The sequence below is a fragment of the Anopheles merus genome, chromosome 3L (assembly GCF_017562075.2).
Source record: "Anopheles merus strain MAF chromosome 3L, AmerM5.1, whole genome shotgun sequence".
Taxonomy (NCBI): domain Eukaryota; kingdom Metazoa; phylum Arthropoda; class Insecta; order Diptera; family Culicidae; genus Anopheles; species Anopheles merus.
The window spans coordinates 24,581,164-24,596,528 of NC_054085.1; the positions used below are offsets into that span (position 1 = coordinate 24,581,164).

The window sequence follows — 15,365 nt, forward strand, 5'->3', positions numbered from 1 at the left end:
TCTACGTTCTTACCTGCGGACGACTTTCTGTTCGAATAGTAATACCAAGAAGGGATGGAAGGCACAGAAAAGCGACGCTCAGAAAAAGGTTGGCCCCTCCATTTGTTATCTGATTTTGGGCACTTGCAAAACATTTGGTTTTGCATTTTGCTGGCATCTTCGTAGAAGAATTGTTGGGGGAAAAGGGGCAGAATGATCTGTTGAACGGGATTTTAATCCTTTTATGGTGTCTTTAATAATTTAAAGGCTTGCAGCAATGGAAAGAAATGACAAATCCTTTACACAATTTCCGAAATAGAACTGAACAGGCCCTTGCATCTTTAAGCTGTGTTTTTCAAGAATATTTGATACACTCTTATCCCAAAAAAAACAGGCTTTATTTTATGTACATCACTCATCGTAGTTATGCTATAATTTAAAGTAGCCGCCTAATGCTCATCCAATCTCATCCACCAACGCTGCACTTTTGAGTGCATGTGTACCAACCGGATGCGGCGTGTAATCAAAAGCAAACAGTAGCAAAGCAACGTAACAAAAAAAAAGCCAACTAAACAACACCATCCAACGTACTGCATCAGCCGCCCGCCCAAACCATTCCTCCAAGCCGCGCACAGTAAACAAACAGCGCCTGCACAGTGCTCCAGCAATCCCTTTATTTCAATTGAAGCTAATCACGGCAGCGGTCTCCCGTGGACGACCTCCGCTCGCACACGGTGCGATACTATCTGTGAACCCTCAGCAAACAAGGCCTCGGCCGTTGTATTCAATGTACCTTCACCCACTGGAAAGGTACCACAGCAAGATGTGACGATTTTGCACTGCGTCACCACTGCAACTGGGGCAATGTTTTCGAACGTGCTCCAGCGATAAGCGGGGTTTTGGGGGAAGCGCGTGTGTGTTTGTGTATGTGTGTCTGTGCTGGCGGAGGACATCAACATATTGGTCACTTTATGCCCAGGCAGGGAGTCCAAACGATGGGATAAAGTAATAATCTTCATCAAGCATACGCGGCAGGGGTTGTTTCGCACTGTGGTGTATAGGGAAGGTCACGAGAGCACTATGAGGCAGACTACGGTATGTTTAATGTGTGGAAGAACTCTAAGAATGATAGATCTTTAATGACAACGTATTTTTTCTGAAGATGTCTAGAGTACATGTAAGAATCTTTGTTCTTGAATGATCTTATTAATAAAACCACTAGAAATTGGTACATGTAAGATCTTGAAGATTTGGAAGAATTTGGAAAAAAGCCTAACAGGATACTGACATACAAAATCACCCCTTTGTATCTGCAACTTCAACCTATCTCCTCAAACATTACTGACCATCTCCAATATCTTCTACATGACAGCAAATTATGACCATCGCCATGCCCACCATCCGGTCCAAATGAATCCCGCCCGCCAATTGACTGCCGCCCAAGTGCGGCCGAATAGCAGCGCGGTCGGTACTGGCACGCTGCCACACCGCAGTCCCAGTGCCACGGTGCAAAGGGTGGCATTAACAGCGTCCAGCAACGTCCGCCACAGAATGACACCGCCCGACCGGACCGGATGGAGCGGGCCCCGCACAGAGCGTGTGTGCTTGTGCCTGTGAGTGTCCGTTTCGGTAGTAAAATTGCTAATCCATTCGCTGGCCCCAGGTCCGCCAGTGCGACTGGCTGTTCAGGTTGTTTTCTGCTCGGCCGTACACGGGCGTGCGCAAAAACGATGTGCGTTCACGGAAGTTTAATTGTACCGCTGCTGGTGCTGCTCGTGGCGTTAACGCTCGGGCCCGCACTGTCGGCCAGTCCGTCCGTCGGGCCGGTGGTCAAGGGCGAGCAGACGGAACGGAACGGCACCGGCACCATCGCCACAGCCGCCGATGTCTTGGAGCGGCGGCCAGCGCCGGAGTTTGAAGCTGTCGCGAGCGCGGACGTACATCACCCGCGGCCGAAGCGCCGCACGAGGGAGGAAAAGAACAACATTGAATCAAGTAGCCGCGTGCGCCTGCTCGGCGGCCCGGGACAACCCACTCTCATATGCGTACTCTTGTCGTGCAGGTATATCGCTCTGGGAGTGGCTGAAGGGACGCGACAAACCGGAGGACAACTGCATGCTGATGGCGATCGGTGGTGTGGCGAGCGGTGGCGCACTGACCGGAGCGTTCGTTGGAGCGGGCATCGGGAGCATCTTCACCGGGCCGGGCGCAATCGTGGGCGGCATCATCGGGGGGCTGGTCGGTGTGTTCGGTGGGCTTAGTGTCGGTGCCCGGGCCGGTGCGGTGGCGTGTGAAAATGTCTGACCCCGGGTCTGACCGTTGGTGGCGCTTTTCTGGAGCAATAAAATTCGTTTAAGTGGAAAACCAAGCAGCTCTGTGTGTGTGTGTGTGTGTGTATACTGTGGTTTAGAAACTGGTGAAGGAGCCACCCGAAGGTTCCAATTTAAAGGTGCACATCGCCATAAAAAAGAAGGTCGATAACGGGTCCTCCCGTACACCTAGATGGTCGGACCAACTTTCTTCCTCTTCAGCAAGCGCCAGCATAACGGGGAAGGCTCTTAAGGCAAACAGAACCCATTACAATTCCTGTGTCGCATTTGCCATCCATTTAACCCATTGTTTCTTGGACATGGTCGTGGTACAATGTGTGGCTATGTGTGTGCATGTGTTTATGTGTGAGTGTGTGTAAATTGTGGTCCACATGTGTGGATGCTTCCAGAGCCGGGGCCCAAAGACAAGGGACAAGTGTATTCTTACATAAAACATAAGGGGCTTGTAGATTACTTCCCCGTCGGTCGGAGCTCGGTCCCTGCATGCGTTTGAGTGTGTCTGGGGCTATATTTTTCGTGTTACTTTTATTTATCACCGAAGCACCATTCACCTTCACCCAAGCACACTGCCTGTGCTGTGGTGCATTCGCTGTACGGGAGCTGGAATTCCTGTAGTACCCCCATGAAGCGGAAGGAAAGCATTCATAAGTAAAACGCACCACGGCACTCTCGTCATCAATATTGCATGTATGATTGTTATGTACACATACAGACACACACACACGTACTTGGTACACACACACACTCTCAAGAGGGTGGCAAATAAGAAAAGAAAACACACTCAATCGCATTCGTGCGGACCGCAGTTTACACATGGGGTCCATGCCCCACAACGGGCGACCATATTTATGTCGTTACATGCGAGGATGCCCAGAGGAGAGAACGTTAAGGAATCGACAGAACGAAGGTAGGCGCTGCGGCTCAATGGAGCTTTACATTTTACAAGCGTCAGCAACGCCCATACAACAAATGAACACATTCCGGCACCGCCAACCACCGGAAACAAAACCTGAAAGCTAGCCTACAAATGTAAACACTTTAACCGGGATCGAGCTGATTTGCTCGGAGGAAGAGGCGCAGAGCAAAAGAGTTGGTCGAGTGCGATCCGCACAGCAAACAGGAAACGCGCACACGTTAAGAGAGTACCTTGCAGGCGCGCGTGTCACAGATCAGTTTGTTGGGCAAAACTAGTCGCATCCGGTCGCATTGGTCGAGAACTTTACACATTTCTACCGCACGCATTCACCGTGCTCCCCCCTTCCCGAGCCGCACTTTGCTGTTTGTAACTGCAGCGTCGATTGTGTTGACAGACAGCGGCACAATAGTGCGCGCCATCATCGTCGCGTGTAAATTAATGGGAACCACTCTCACTCTATGCCCTCCCTTTGCTTGACGCGTTTGATGTTTTGTCGTGGGTCTCGTTTGGCGCGTTTGGAACCGCGGGCGGCGAGATTTATTCACCACTGCAAAGCAGAAATTCCCATTCCGGTTGTAATTTCTCCTCCCCCTTTTGGCTACGATTGGTGCGAAGTTATCTATTTATAGGCCTTGGGGGTAGTGCTGGTGTTCCGGTGCAGAGGTTGGCCGCGGAAGTGCTTTAATGGTACTCATTATTGCGGTGCGGTTGCTGAGTTGGATCTTTTGAGTGGCGCACCGGTGGGCGCATGGGGCGGGGGTATAATTTAGCGATTTTAGATTAGTTATTGTAGCTGGTAATTAGTAGTGGTTGATCGGTCATCATTAAAGGATGAGACTGATTGTGGTGCTCATTGCGGAGGATCTTAGGTCTAAGACGCGTACGGTGTATGCATACAATTAAGGTCAATAAAATATCATTAGTTTATTCGATTTTGTTGACTACTTATCTGGACAGCTCTTTATAGAATTAGCGATGATGTGCTACGAAACTCTTCCTCAAGTGCATGTTTTTTTTTTGTTTATTACTACTCATCACGTTTTATGGAAACATTCATAGATAAATATTATTCGTAATTCAATAAAGTTATCTCGATTACTTTATGCCATATTGTATTTATTTACATCATTTTTCTGATAATTTAAGGCAAACTACCGTGCAATAGTAATGCGAAACCTGACAATAATGGAGCAGCCTGGTGCTCCATCCGATGGACGTGATGGATTCCAGCGGGGCCATTGGATTCCAATTAGAATGTACCGAATATTATCTATCCAGTAAGATGGTTTAATAAACCTTGAGGTTTATGACCTATTAGTAGGACTGAGTAGGTCATTACGCCATTTAAGAAGAATAATAACATATATTTAAAGAGTTTAAATAGAAGCCAGGTTGATGCATTCGGGAATTCAAGTGTCTTTCGTTGGCTGCATAAACCATCTATTTTTAGCTTGTGTTGTTATAAACATAACCAAAAGTCTACAATGTTAATCATATTTCAACTCTAACACAACCTATAGTCACTGATCGTCATTGAGTGCAATTTTGTTGAGATGCATTTAAAATGGCTATTTATTTTTTATAAAATGGCAAAGAACTACTGACTAGAAATTTGTAACTCCAACTGAATTGCTTGTTTTAATATCTTGTTGTATTTTCTATTTGGATATCATTTAAAGTTCTTCTGCCAGATATTTTGTTTATCAAAAATGAACCTTCAGAACGCAGTTTTACATGTTAAAAGACATATAAAAGCGGCAACCAAAAGAAAATGGGTTGGGTGTGCAATACCCCATGTAGCAGAGTGAGTTGATGGAGTTGTTTTGTTTGTCTATTACACAAAACCTCATTCGCAATTTCTCATGTTCAAGTAAAACCCCAAACAACCTGCTACTGCTACAAGAAAATTGTCCACTCAATATCACATTCACCCGCCTATTACTTTCACTTTAAGTGGCTTCATGTTAGCAGCATGAAAAACGCCCCCCAGAAAGAAACACACACCATTAGTCCACACGCTTTCCGTTGCAGCAACTTGACCAAAACTCATCAACGTCCCGAACATCGTACAAAATGCGTTAAATAATAGATACCTGCCACTACCATCACTCCCGCAAAGGCCCAACTTTCATTACTATACTCACACCAATGCCAGAACTTTGAGACACTTACCGATTCACTCTCCGTAAGGGAGAATATGTTCCTCAAGCCGACCAACAACCACCAAAAAAAAGGTAAAAGATAAAACTCCCGACTCTATGACGCACACATGCAGGAGTCCTTTTTTCTCGTTCACTACCCTTCGAATTGTTTTCGCAAATAATCAACGCCTTTTCGTTGGTGTGCCGGTTCCTCCCCTGGCGTTTGCAAGTGATGAGTTTTCCTTTTGCTTCTTCCTAGGCACGAATTCGCTGCCCCTTTTTGCCTCCGATTGCCTCCCCATTTGGTTCGGCACGTCATCGTTCATTGAAAGGTAGACCGCTTGCCGCCGTCTTGGTAGTACGGGCGAATGGCCAAACGCGCCACTGTTGGCTCCCCTTTTTCTACTCGGCGTTGTAAGGGGCGCAGTTATGCAGTTTCAAGCCTAACCTCACCCCCACTAAAATCCTCCATACCACAACCATTTCCTTGCGGCCCGGCATTCAACCGAAACTATGGACACACACACAGTAGGGAGGGTACTGGCTCATTCACCAAACCCGGGAAAGATTCCATTAATGGAAAAGATAAATGAACCCCAGGAAATGGAGCACAAACAATCGCAATGTGGAGCACGGCATGTGCACAGACGGTGTAGCTCCGTGGCGTACCTATGACATAAGGATACTTATGTCTAGATGCGAACCATCACACCAGCGACACCAACACCCCTCAGCAACACAGCCGTGCGTGCAAACAGTATACAGCAACTCCAAGAAAAGGCAACGACCGCTACAGAATTCCGCTCAGGTATTCAGTGACGTCCAGAAAATGAAGCTCATTCCGGTACGGTGTGCCGCAGCACTGGTGTGCTTTTGTAAGGGCAACGAAACGTTCGCTACGCTGATTTCTTTTGGTTCAACAAACGGATTGTTGTTACTGGTTGGCGCTTCCTTGCAATGGTTCAGCTCAGTTGGTCGTTAGCGAGTAAGAGCACATTAACCCGCCCTCTAGGGCAGTGGTATAGTAGTAAGACTTCCGGCTAGCCTGGTTCGAGATAAATCGCATGCAATTGTACGGAAGTGTGTGCTTTGTCCGGCCGAGTGTTGTTTGGTGGAATTGTGGTCATCGTTAAGCTGATTACGTTCTCAGGTGGTAATTGATTAAAGAATGCATTTGTCGTGATGAATAAATTATGTGGCATGTTTCAAGCTAGAAGAACTAAGTGATGTACGTTATTTGTTCTTCCATGGAAGGTCAAACAAAATTTTGTTAAAAAGGTAGTAAAGTATTGAAAAGACAACAACAAAAACTTGAGGAGAATATTGAAAATTAAGTACAAACAATTTATTTTTGGGTTTTTCAAACAAATTTGTGTTGTCTCTTCAAGTAATTTACTTTAAGGCGTAACCGGTATAAAGATACAAAGATATACGAATCCAATGCGATTCCGGCAATTATTAGTGCGGTTCCAACTCCGGTAAAATCGGATTCACTAGTTCCGCTAGGGGGCGGAGTCAAGCGGAGATAGTACCGAACGACTCCGGAGCAGAAGCCGGACCACTCCAGACGACTCGGGACTCTGATTCCAGAAGACTCAAACTCTAAACAACTCCGGATGACTCAGACCCCTGGCGAATCCGGATGGCTCCGACTCTGGGCGACTCCGAATGACTACGGATGACTCCAGATGACTCCGTCTCCGGATAACTCCGGCTGACTCCGACACCGAACGATTCAGGATGACTCCAACTTTGAGAGATTTTGGACGGCTCCAGACGATTCCGAATGACTTCGGATAATGCTGAGCGGACCTACCTTCCGGGACCGGTTATGAAATGTTTGGACTCAGAGCGGAATCGACTCCGGATTTTTGCCAACTGTACCCATCACTAATACAATGCTTAATCTAAATTGCAGATTGCATACTTTTCGGTGCATAAAAACGTACATTTTGTATTAGAAACCACAATTTCGATGCTCATCTTCGATGTTTCTCCGTAACAACGTTCACTAAAATAGTAGGTACGAATCAAAACAATGAAACCTTGTTTATATATATCTTTTAAGAAACAATTCATTTTCTTCAATTTCCTTTGTTGTAGTTAGCATATATTTCCCGATGATTTCGATCCCACTCCGATACAATTTGTAAATACTGCTAACTATCTCTGCACGCTAAATTGTTAACACAAATATTAAGACACAACCGGAAACCAACATTGAACAGATGTATCCCCCCCATGCCTCTATCAAACATATCCTGTCACGGAACGCGCACTCCCTGTTCGCCCCAGAACATGGGGACCCAATTTCACGAATAACAATCCAATTAATCAGCCGTCCGTTAGATTACGGAACCGCTGCTGCTGCTGCTCACCAGACTAGAACAGCTGTGCATTTCCTTGACAATTGAGGCGCGCGGACCAGAGACACCTTCCGACATTGCGTGTCGGATAACCCTTAAAAGGTAACAGGACGGGTGTGCGTTATGTTTAAATTCCACCACTATCCATCCACCGTCCGTCCATCCAGGCACCCAGAAAAAGGAACCGACGCACGCAAACGGCTCAAGCGTCGTGCTTGAGTAGCAAGCGGGTTTGTGTTAGAATTTGTGCACGTCAAATACCGTTGTCAGCGTAATGTTTGCGAGCAAAATTCCTACACCGATAATGCCTCCTTTCGGCCAGGGCTGCTAGGCTGTGGGGAAGAAACAAACCTTCTGTTTGTCAAAAAGCCAGAAGAAATTAATCAACGACGGAAAGGCTACAGGAGGCGTTTTTCAAACTGTCGCAAGAAGCAGTGGCGGTAGTGCAGCGCGACACGATGTACAATTAAAATGGCACGCAATAATTCCAACACACAAACAGCACTCGCTGGAATGATTAGTTTTGTTTCCTCTTTTATAGTTAATTGCAATGAATGAAAGAAAAAATAACAAAAAAAGTGAAAAGAGGGCGACTTGCTTCGACATTTGTTTTGCAGTTACAATCCCTAAGGCAGCAAAATAAATGTCCAGCAAAACTCCCCAAAGCGTAAGCGTATTTCTTGCTCCCTGAGTTTTTGGTTTTGTTACATTCCCTTAAAAGAATATCACAAACGAAACGATAGATCTAGGGGAGACGCCAAGCACAACCAATGCCCGAGAGTAAAAACTCCACTGAACCGTATTCAAGTACGTCTTCCTCCCTGCTATTGCCAGCCAGTAGGCACGCCGTCGCCGTACAATGCATTATTAAATGGCCTTCCGGAAAGAAGTTTCATGCAACCGGGCACGTGAAGTGCATACGAAAGAGTGCAAAGAGTGTTAAAAAGGGGGAGAGCGTGTTTTCCCGAATGGCATCGAAAGGAAATTAGCAATGAAGCGAGGTAAATTAAGATTGATAACGCATTATCTGCTGTACGGTTGGGGGAGATTTGTTGAGAAGAGTGTTGTTGAAGTTGTGGAGGCGATTTCCTTGCCTTAAAGATGTCTTCAACAAGTGAAGAACAAGATTATGTTATTTTTTGAGGAAATGAGATGTTCTAGATATGATTTACTATAAATTATAAATATTTGAACAATGTGTTTAATTGAAAGTGGATTCATTAAATATTTAAAAGTCCTTATATGATTCTTATAAGCATTCAGGACAGTTTTGTAGCCAATTTAGCTCTTATACATAAACGCTTTCCATTAGAGCGGAGTTAATTTTTTTTTTCTTCAAATAATGACTGTAATTAAGATAGAAATAAATCCATTTCCCAAACGGATATTTGTATACTCAGCAACGAAAAACTTTTCATGGTGTTCATATTGAAACATAACGAAAAGTAACAATCTCTTTAAAATATTTAAAAACACCCTGCAGTGGCTTGGTACGATCACTTCATCGTTTTTTCGTCACAGTACAACAAAACCACACAAAAGGGTTTTTCCTTAAATTATTCTCAAAACATAATCTCCCACCTTTCTCATGGCCACTGGAATTTCTTACATATTTTTCCACAATTTTGGTGCATTATTTTCAACCGCAAGCAGCCCACCCTCGACCCCGTAAAAGAAAACCCCTCAAAAAGTGCGACACCAACGAGAGCACCCGGTGCGAGAAAAACCACATCCACCATCAACCAGACCGATGCAGACACCGGAAACCGGAAGCCGAACAGAAGAATAAAAGTGCAGCCCGTTTTTTTACTTACACCACCACCACTAAGACAGCTTCTAGGAATTGGAGGGAAAAAACCGCCCTGCAGAAGCGTGTGGTATTTGGTGGTATTATCAAAAACCGCGCATCCTAAAGTGCACAAATATTCGCTGTCGCGTCGCTTTTTGCGTTTACGGTGGTTAGATTTTTTAAACCCTTTGTGCATTTTTTGTTTACAGCAGTCGCACCGCATAGTGTAGCGACTAGACGACGGGCGGTTTTGGTTCGAGCAGGGCGACTGGGCTGCTGTTGTTATTTTCGCTGTCGCACAAAACCGAAAAATCTCCTTCAGCTTCAGCCACCGTGGGAAGTGGCAAAGATTGGAAAACAACTATCGATGGTCTGTCTAGCCAAAAGGGGCCCAGGCCAAATGTTCGGCCAAGCGAAGGAGCCAAACAACGATGAAAATAAAAGCAAAAAAGAAAAACCCCTACAAGAAATGGTGAAAAAATTAGCATGCGGTTTTTATTCTGCTTTTGTTGGATCCTTTTTTATTCGAAGAACCCTAACGAAGCTAACGAACCTTTCTGATTCTACCGATAGTGGAAGCAAAAACTGGTGAAACTAAGCGACTATTATGCGCTATTGTTTGACGCCTGTGCCGTTGGTGGCTGCCAACGTTGTTTATCAATTAGTTTCAATGAACTATGTATCACCAAAGATCCGGAACACTTACCGTAATGAAATTGACACTCTTGAGTGGTTTTTGTTGTTTTTTTTTTTCTTATGTGCTTTTTTTGAACAGGAAAAGAATGATTTGCCAATTTGATAATTTGTTTGTGTAATGTGTCAAATAATCATTAGTCTAATCAGAAAGTAGTGGACGCAAAACAAATTCATAATATACATCTCTAGTAAAGAAATTTGAGTCTTGTTTTCTTTTTTTAACTAAATATACATCAAATTATTTTTTTTAATGAAAAGGCAAAAACGAAACCAAATAAAATGAGACCGGTCCACAAAACACTGCATCTGTTACCGTCGAAGAAAGCCGCCTAAAGTTATGCAATCTAATGCAAAATAGACTTATTGAAATTCAAATCCAAAAATTCAAGCGCATTGAAAATATTATACATTATTGTAAGAAAAAAATACTTTTAACACTTTATTGTTTGAATATATCAAATAAACTTCAACATAAATATCAATATAAAATAAAATAAATACTAACCAAATTAAACAAGTTTCAACCTAACTGCACATGCCCAAGGGTATATAATTACATTGATTCAAATTGAGTACACATGTACAGCAAATAGCTCCCTCTGCTTGGCACCACTGCCGCAAGCTTCCATCACAAATATTTACATTTTAATGAAAGAAACCACGCTCAAACGATTCACTCCTTCATCCTTCTCAATTAATAACTCTTTCCCCCGCTTGCCACTACTCCTTAATACAGCAGCCTTCCATTGCCTTTCGTTATTGCAATAACGCAAAAGCATAGTCGGAAATGGAAACAGAACTTAATAAATTCATCCAGTTAGTAAATAAAACACGCTAAGCCACCATCACATCACCACAGCCTTGCCGCCGGGGAAAGCACACTTCAATCTGGACTGCAACAGTGCCGTACGCAGAACGGTGTTGCATCTACAGCACAGTGGCAATGCATTACACCGTTGGACCACTGGCTCAAAATACCTGGCCAGCTTATTACACGCAAACATCTCGTTAATCTAGCTCTTTCTTCACCTTCGTTATAGGATTCGTCCTCCGTTTATGAGGATGCTAGCGGCCAGGCAGGGTGGACGAGGATAAAAAATAGTCATGTTAATGTTGCTGCGCTAGATGCGATGGTTTGGCTGATGAATGCTCCTCCCGCCGCGCCGTAATAGCAGCAGCGAGACGACTGATGGTAACAAGGAAAGCCTTTTGTGCATCTGTCTGGCAGGGAGATAAGATTGATGGCGTTCGGTTGTGCGAAAAGAACCCCCGATGCGTACCGCTGGCAGGATGCTGATGCTGCGCTGCCGTGAGGAAATTCATTTCCTCCTCATCTTCGTCCGGCTGGCAGCTTCTTCGTACATTTGTTTGCTTTAAAAAATCGTCCTCGCTTCGGTCGTGCCAGCTTCAATCGTGACCGGGACGCAGCATAAAAGCTCTTGACGATTTATAAAAATTTACCGAAAAGATTTAAATTACAAACCATATTTTTTCATCCAACTCTCTTTGCCTTCCCCCAACCACTCCCACCGTTCTGCTGATCGTCGTTTACTTCGATTTCTGTACTCTGTTTACCACCGCGTCCTGCCGATTGCTCTGCGCGATCGGGAGATTGTTCGAGGCGGCTAGATAGTAGAGTGAAATAAATCATGCAACTTTTGCAACCGAAAATTTGCTCACCATGGGATGGAACTTTGGCAGCTCCGGAAAAGGCTGGATAGGCACTCCAGAGGCCGACACGTTTGACAGCGTTTTTGGCGATGAAATGAAGTTTAATGGCTTTCCGCGCTGGCATAAGCTGGGGCCACACTAAAGTGTAAAGTTTTCAGCGCCAGTATTTTGCTATGAATTTTCATTACAAAATGCCTTTTGAAGCGGGCTCAGCAAAATTAGCGATTATTTCTGAGAAAAATCAGTTTTGCAGCAAGTCTTCAACATTTTCCCACATTTATTCTATGTTGAGCTATTCTTGGAATATTAGAATATTAGAAATCATAGACAATTGATTTTCTTTTCAATAATAACACTAAATTATTTTTTAAAAAAACCTTCAGAATCCAATTTGAGTGCTATTGTGCGGTGTGCATCCCGCTTTTTCACCTCATCTTGCCACATGGGATTTTCGGAAACTCCAAAACTTCCTACCCACGAGAATGCAAAACGGCAAACGGGCAAAAAAGGTGGCACAAATCTCGCCGGATTTACGCCGGAACAAATGAAGCAGCTTTCAGTTTCGTTTACGCTTACACATTACTGTAACAGGATCTGGTGAAGTTTCGTGACTCCTCCCAGCAGCGCACACCCACTTCCCACTGGCGCAATGATGCAAAAAGTTCACCCGCAGAGTTTCTTCCTTTCTTCCAAGCCAACCGGGGGCGAGACCAGCCGAGCAAAGGCTGCTGGCGCTAACGGACGCACTTGGCACGGTTGTACTTCAACGGGCGCGCGCACGGGAGCAGAAGTATTTATGTATATTTCTGGAGTAATTTACCACCGATTGTTGAAGCTTACACTGGGGTGTGTGTGTATGTGTGTGTGTGTTGCTTTCATACTCCCAGGCACGGGCGGGAAACTTTTACAAAATCAAAGCATCTGACTAAACGAACTGAAACTCTGTATGTTTGTGTTGCTTTCGGGAAAAGGACGAGACAGAAAAAACATCCTACCACTACCTCACTGGGACTGTGTGTGTGTGTATAGTAGTGCATTTTTTACGCTCTTTCTTGTTCTCTCCCACTGTGTACGTTGCTTACTGCGCTATAGTGGGAAAACTTTGTATAATTACACCCGTTACGATACTTTACCCCTCAGGACGAGAAGAAAAAAACGAGGAAGATGGGTATGAATTTTCCAAAATTTCTCTACGTGCCTTGCGCTTGCAGCGAAGCTCGTTTCACTACGTACCAGATCTACGCTGATAGTGTGGTTAATTATTGTTTGTTACGAGGGTAATTAGGTTTTATGTGGCTCAGTTTCCGGGTGTTGTTGGCACGGCAGGAGTTACAGTACGGCTAGCATAGCAGAAGGCCTTATTCACAGGTTTCTACGCGCGGTTAATACAACACACCGTAGGATGGGAAGTAATAACACTCCACTGCTCACTCCTGTTTTCCACCTCGAACAAGCACGTACCTATCATTTTCCGTCAATATCCTGAATTATAGACACCGATTCAGCTTCACCGGAAAAGAGCAGCCCGAATCAGCCAAATGAGCCGGATTTAATGTCACACCGGTTTGGGAATGCATTCCTCAAGGAGGCTCTCCTGCAGACATCGCAATCTTCACAACACATTAAACCGCATTAAGGCAGGACTTCCAGCCTGCTGGGACGAAGTCAAGTGAGAGAGAGAGAGAGATTGCTAAACTGGGTTACGGGTAACGGGAATGGGATCGTTTTTCCTTCCCCTAAACCAGCGACTTCTCTTAAAGCTACCTTAGGTCTGGTTAATGGCACAAGAAAAATGTCCTGATAGGTACTACCGGAAAAAAAACCTTCAACAAGCAACAGCTCGACAGCAGTGGCAGCACGTTTCATAAATTCATTGAAACGCACACACACACACACACACACACACACTCGATAAAGCAAAACACTCCCGCTACAACCCTTTCGCTACTGGATTTGGCCCTACCGACGCCACTCAACCGGTCATATCTTATCACGTAATCTGATCCGATCTTTCCAATCCGACCCAGACAAGAGGGCTGTGTTTGTGACAAAACGTTCCGTTCTAACCCTTCCCTCCCTTGCCTTCTTCACAGCAAGTATTGGGGAAGTTGGCGAAGAAATGGGATTACCGATCTGCTCCAATCTTCCAACAGCAACGGCGCGGAGTTTTGAGAAAGGAAAAGCGAAACCCTCGCCACTTGGGTTTGTAGTGATTGTTTCTTTGAGATTATGGTTTGCAGAGGTTTTCGAAGAATGATTCCTCTGTTCGCGGTTCACTGAAGCGTTTCACTGGAGCGACTGCCGAAAGCAAACTGCTGGTAGCACACCGAGAGGAAGAGAGAGCGCGTGAGCAAAACTTTTTCGTGCGTAAATGTTCAACAATATTCAAACCGGCGGTACACGTAGGGTGCGTGCTAAGCACTTTTTCTTTTCAGCAGCGCAAAACGCTGATGAGGCGAAGTTTAGAGTACGCTTTGTTAGCGAGTGTATGGTGGCTGGTATCGAGGGAAGGGGGAATTGCTCTTTACTTCAATTGCTCAATAATGCAATTACTTGATGAGAGCTTCACAAAAGTACGTGACAGTAAGTGGCTGCAGTTGAGATGCAGATGGGTGATAAGCGGCTGCGAGAGTATAATGGTCTTTTTTCTGATGGCTTAACTTTGAGAAACGATGTAACGCATAAAGGGGAAATTGATATCTTTAAGGCTGTTGTAAACCCTTTTTGCGATTAATCAAATGATGGATTAAGTTAAAATTTGAAGTACATGTGGCCTCCGAGGTGTATGGTACATCTAATACGCGCATTCGAAGATACGCGGTTTTCTAAAGGTGACAAATATTTGAGCTAATTGTACTGATTTAACATATTTATTGTCAAATTCTAAATAAATCCCAAAAATTTATAAATCTATCCAGAAATTTTAAAATTGTTATCTTCAGTTAGAATTATACGAAATAGTAAATTTTGTGGCTAATACCTAGCACTGTAATCACAATTTCACGGAAGCAAGTTATATTTTGGCTAGAAACAGTGAGATTCGATGCGAAAATTCCCAATTGATAGTGTATTCGCTGTACAACAGCAAAACAACCCTTTTGTGCTGAAAATTGCATAATTTCAGGCGTTCAATCATAATGATGTTTTTTTTTTTCTTGGTTTGACAGTTGCCTAGAAACTGTGAAATTTGTTGCGAAAATCCCTCTTAATAGTGTATCTCCTATACAACATCAAATCAACCTTTTTGTGCTGAAAATTGCATAATTTCAGGCGTTCAATCATAATGACGCTTTTTTCATTAAAGTAAATAAAAAAAATTTAAATAAATTTAACATTTGGTGTATTTTACCGGTGATTGCGACACTGAAAACCAGTTTTCAGATCCTCTGTCCTTCTATACCATTTGTTTATGCATTAGTAAATTGAACAGAATGATAAAAATGTTTCAATATACATATAAACAAAAATACATCATCA

General features: G+C 44.1%; 2 protein-coding genes across 8 annotated transcripts in view; one reads left to right on the forward strand and one right to left on the reverse strand.

Moving 5' to 3' along the window:
* The window catches only part of LOC121598671, a 441,765-nt gene that overhangs the window by 419,405 nt on the left and 6,995 nt on the right, over positions 1 to 15,365 (reverse strand). The window lies entirely within an intron of this gene.
* LOC121598676 lies at positions 1,453 to 3,075 on the forward strand. Its single transcript, XM_041925867.1, has 2 exons — positions 1,453 to 1,974; positions 2,042 to 3,075. Exons 1-2 carry the CDS (start codon positions 1,554 to 1,556, stop codon positions 2,281 to 2,283), a joined length of 663 nt encoding a protein of 220 aa, XP_041781801.1. The 5' UTR covers positions 1,453 to 1,553; the 3' UTR covers positions 2,284 to 3,075.

What these genes read in the sequence shown, in the direction of transcription:
- LOC121598676 (XM_041925867.1), top strand. Translation starts at nt 1,554, where the DNA reads ATGGAGCGGGCCCCGCACAGAGCGTGTGTGCTTGTGCCTGTGAGTGTC. An exon ending in AAAGAACAACATTGAATCAA is followed by an intron (nt 1,975 to 2,041) that starts GTAGCCGCGTGC and finishes CTTGTCGTGCAG; the next exon opens with GTATATCGCTCTGGGAGTGG.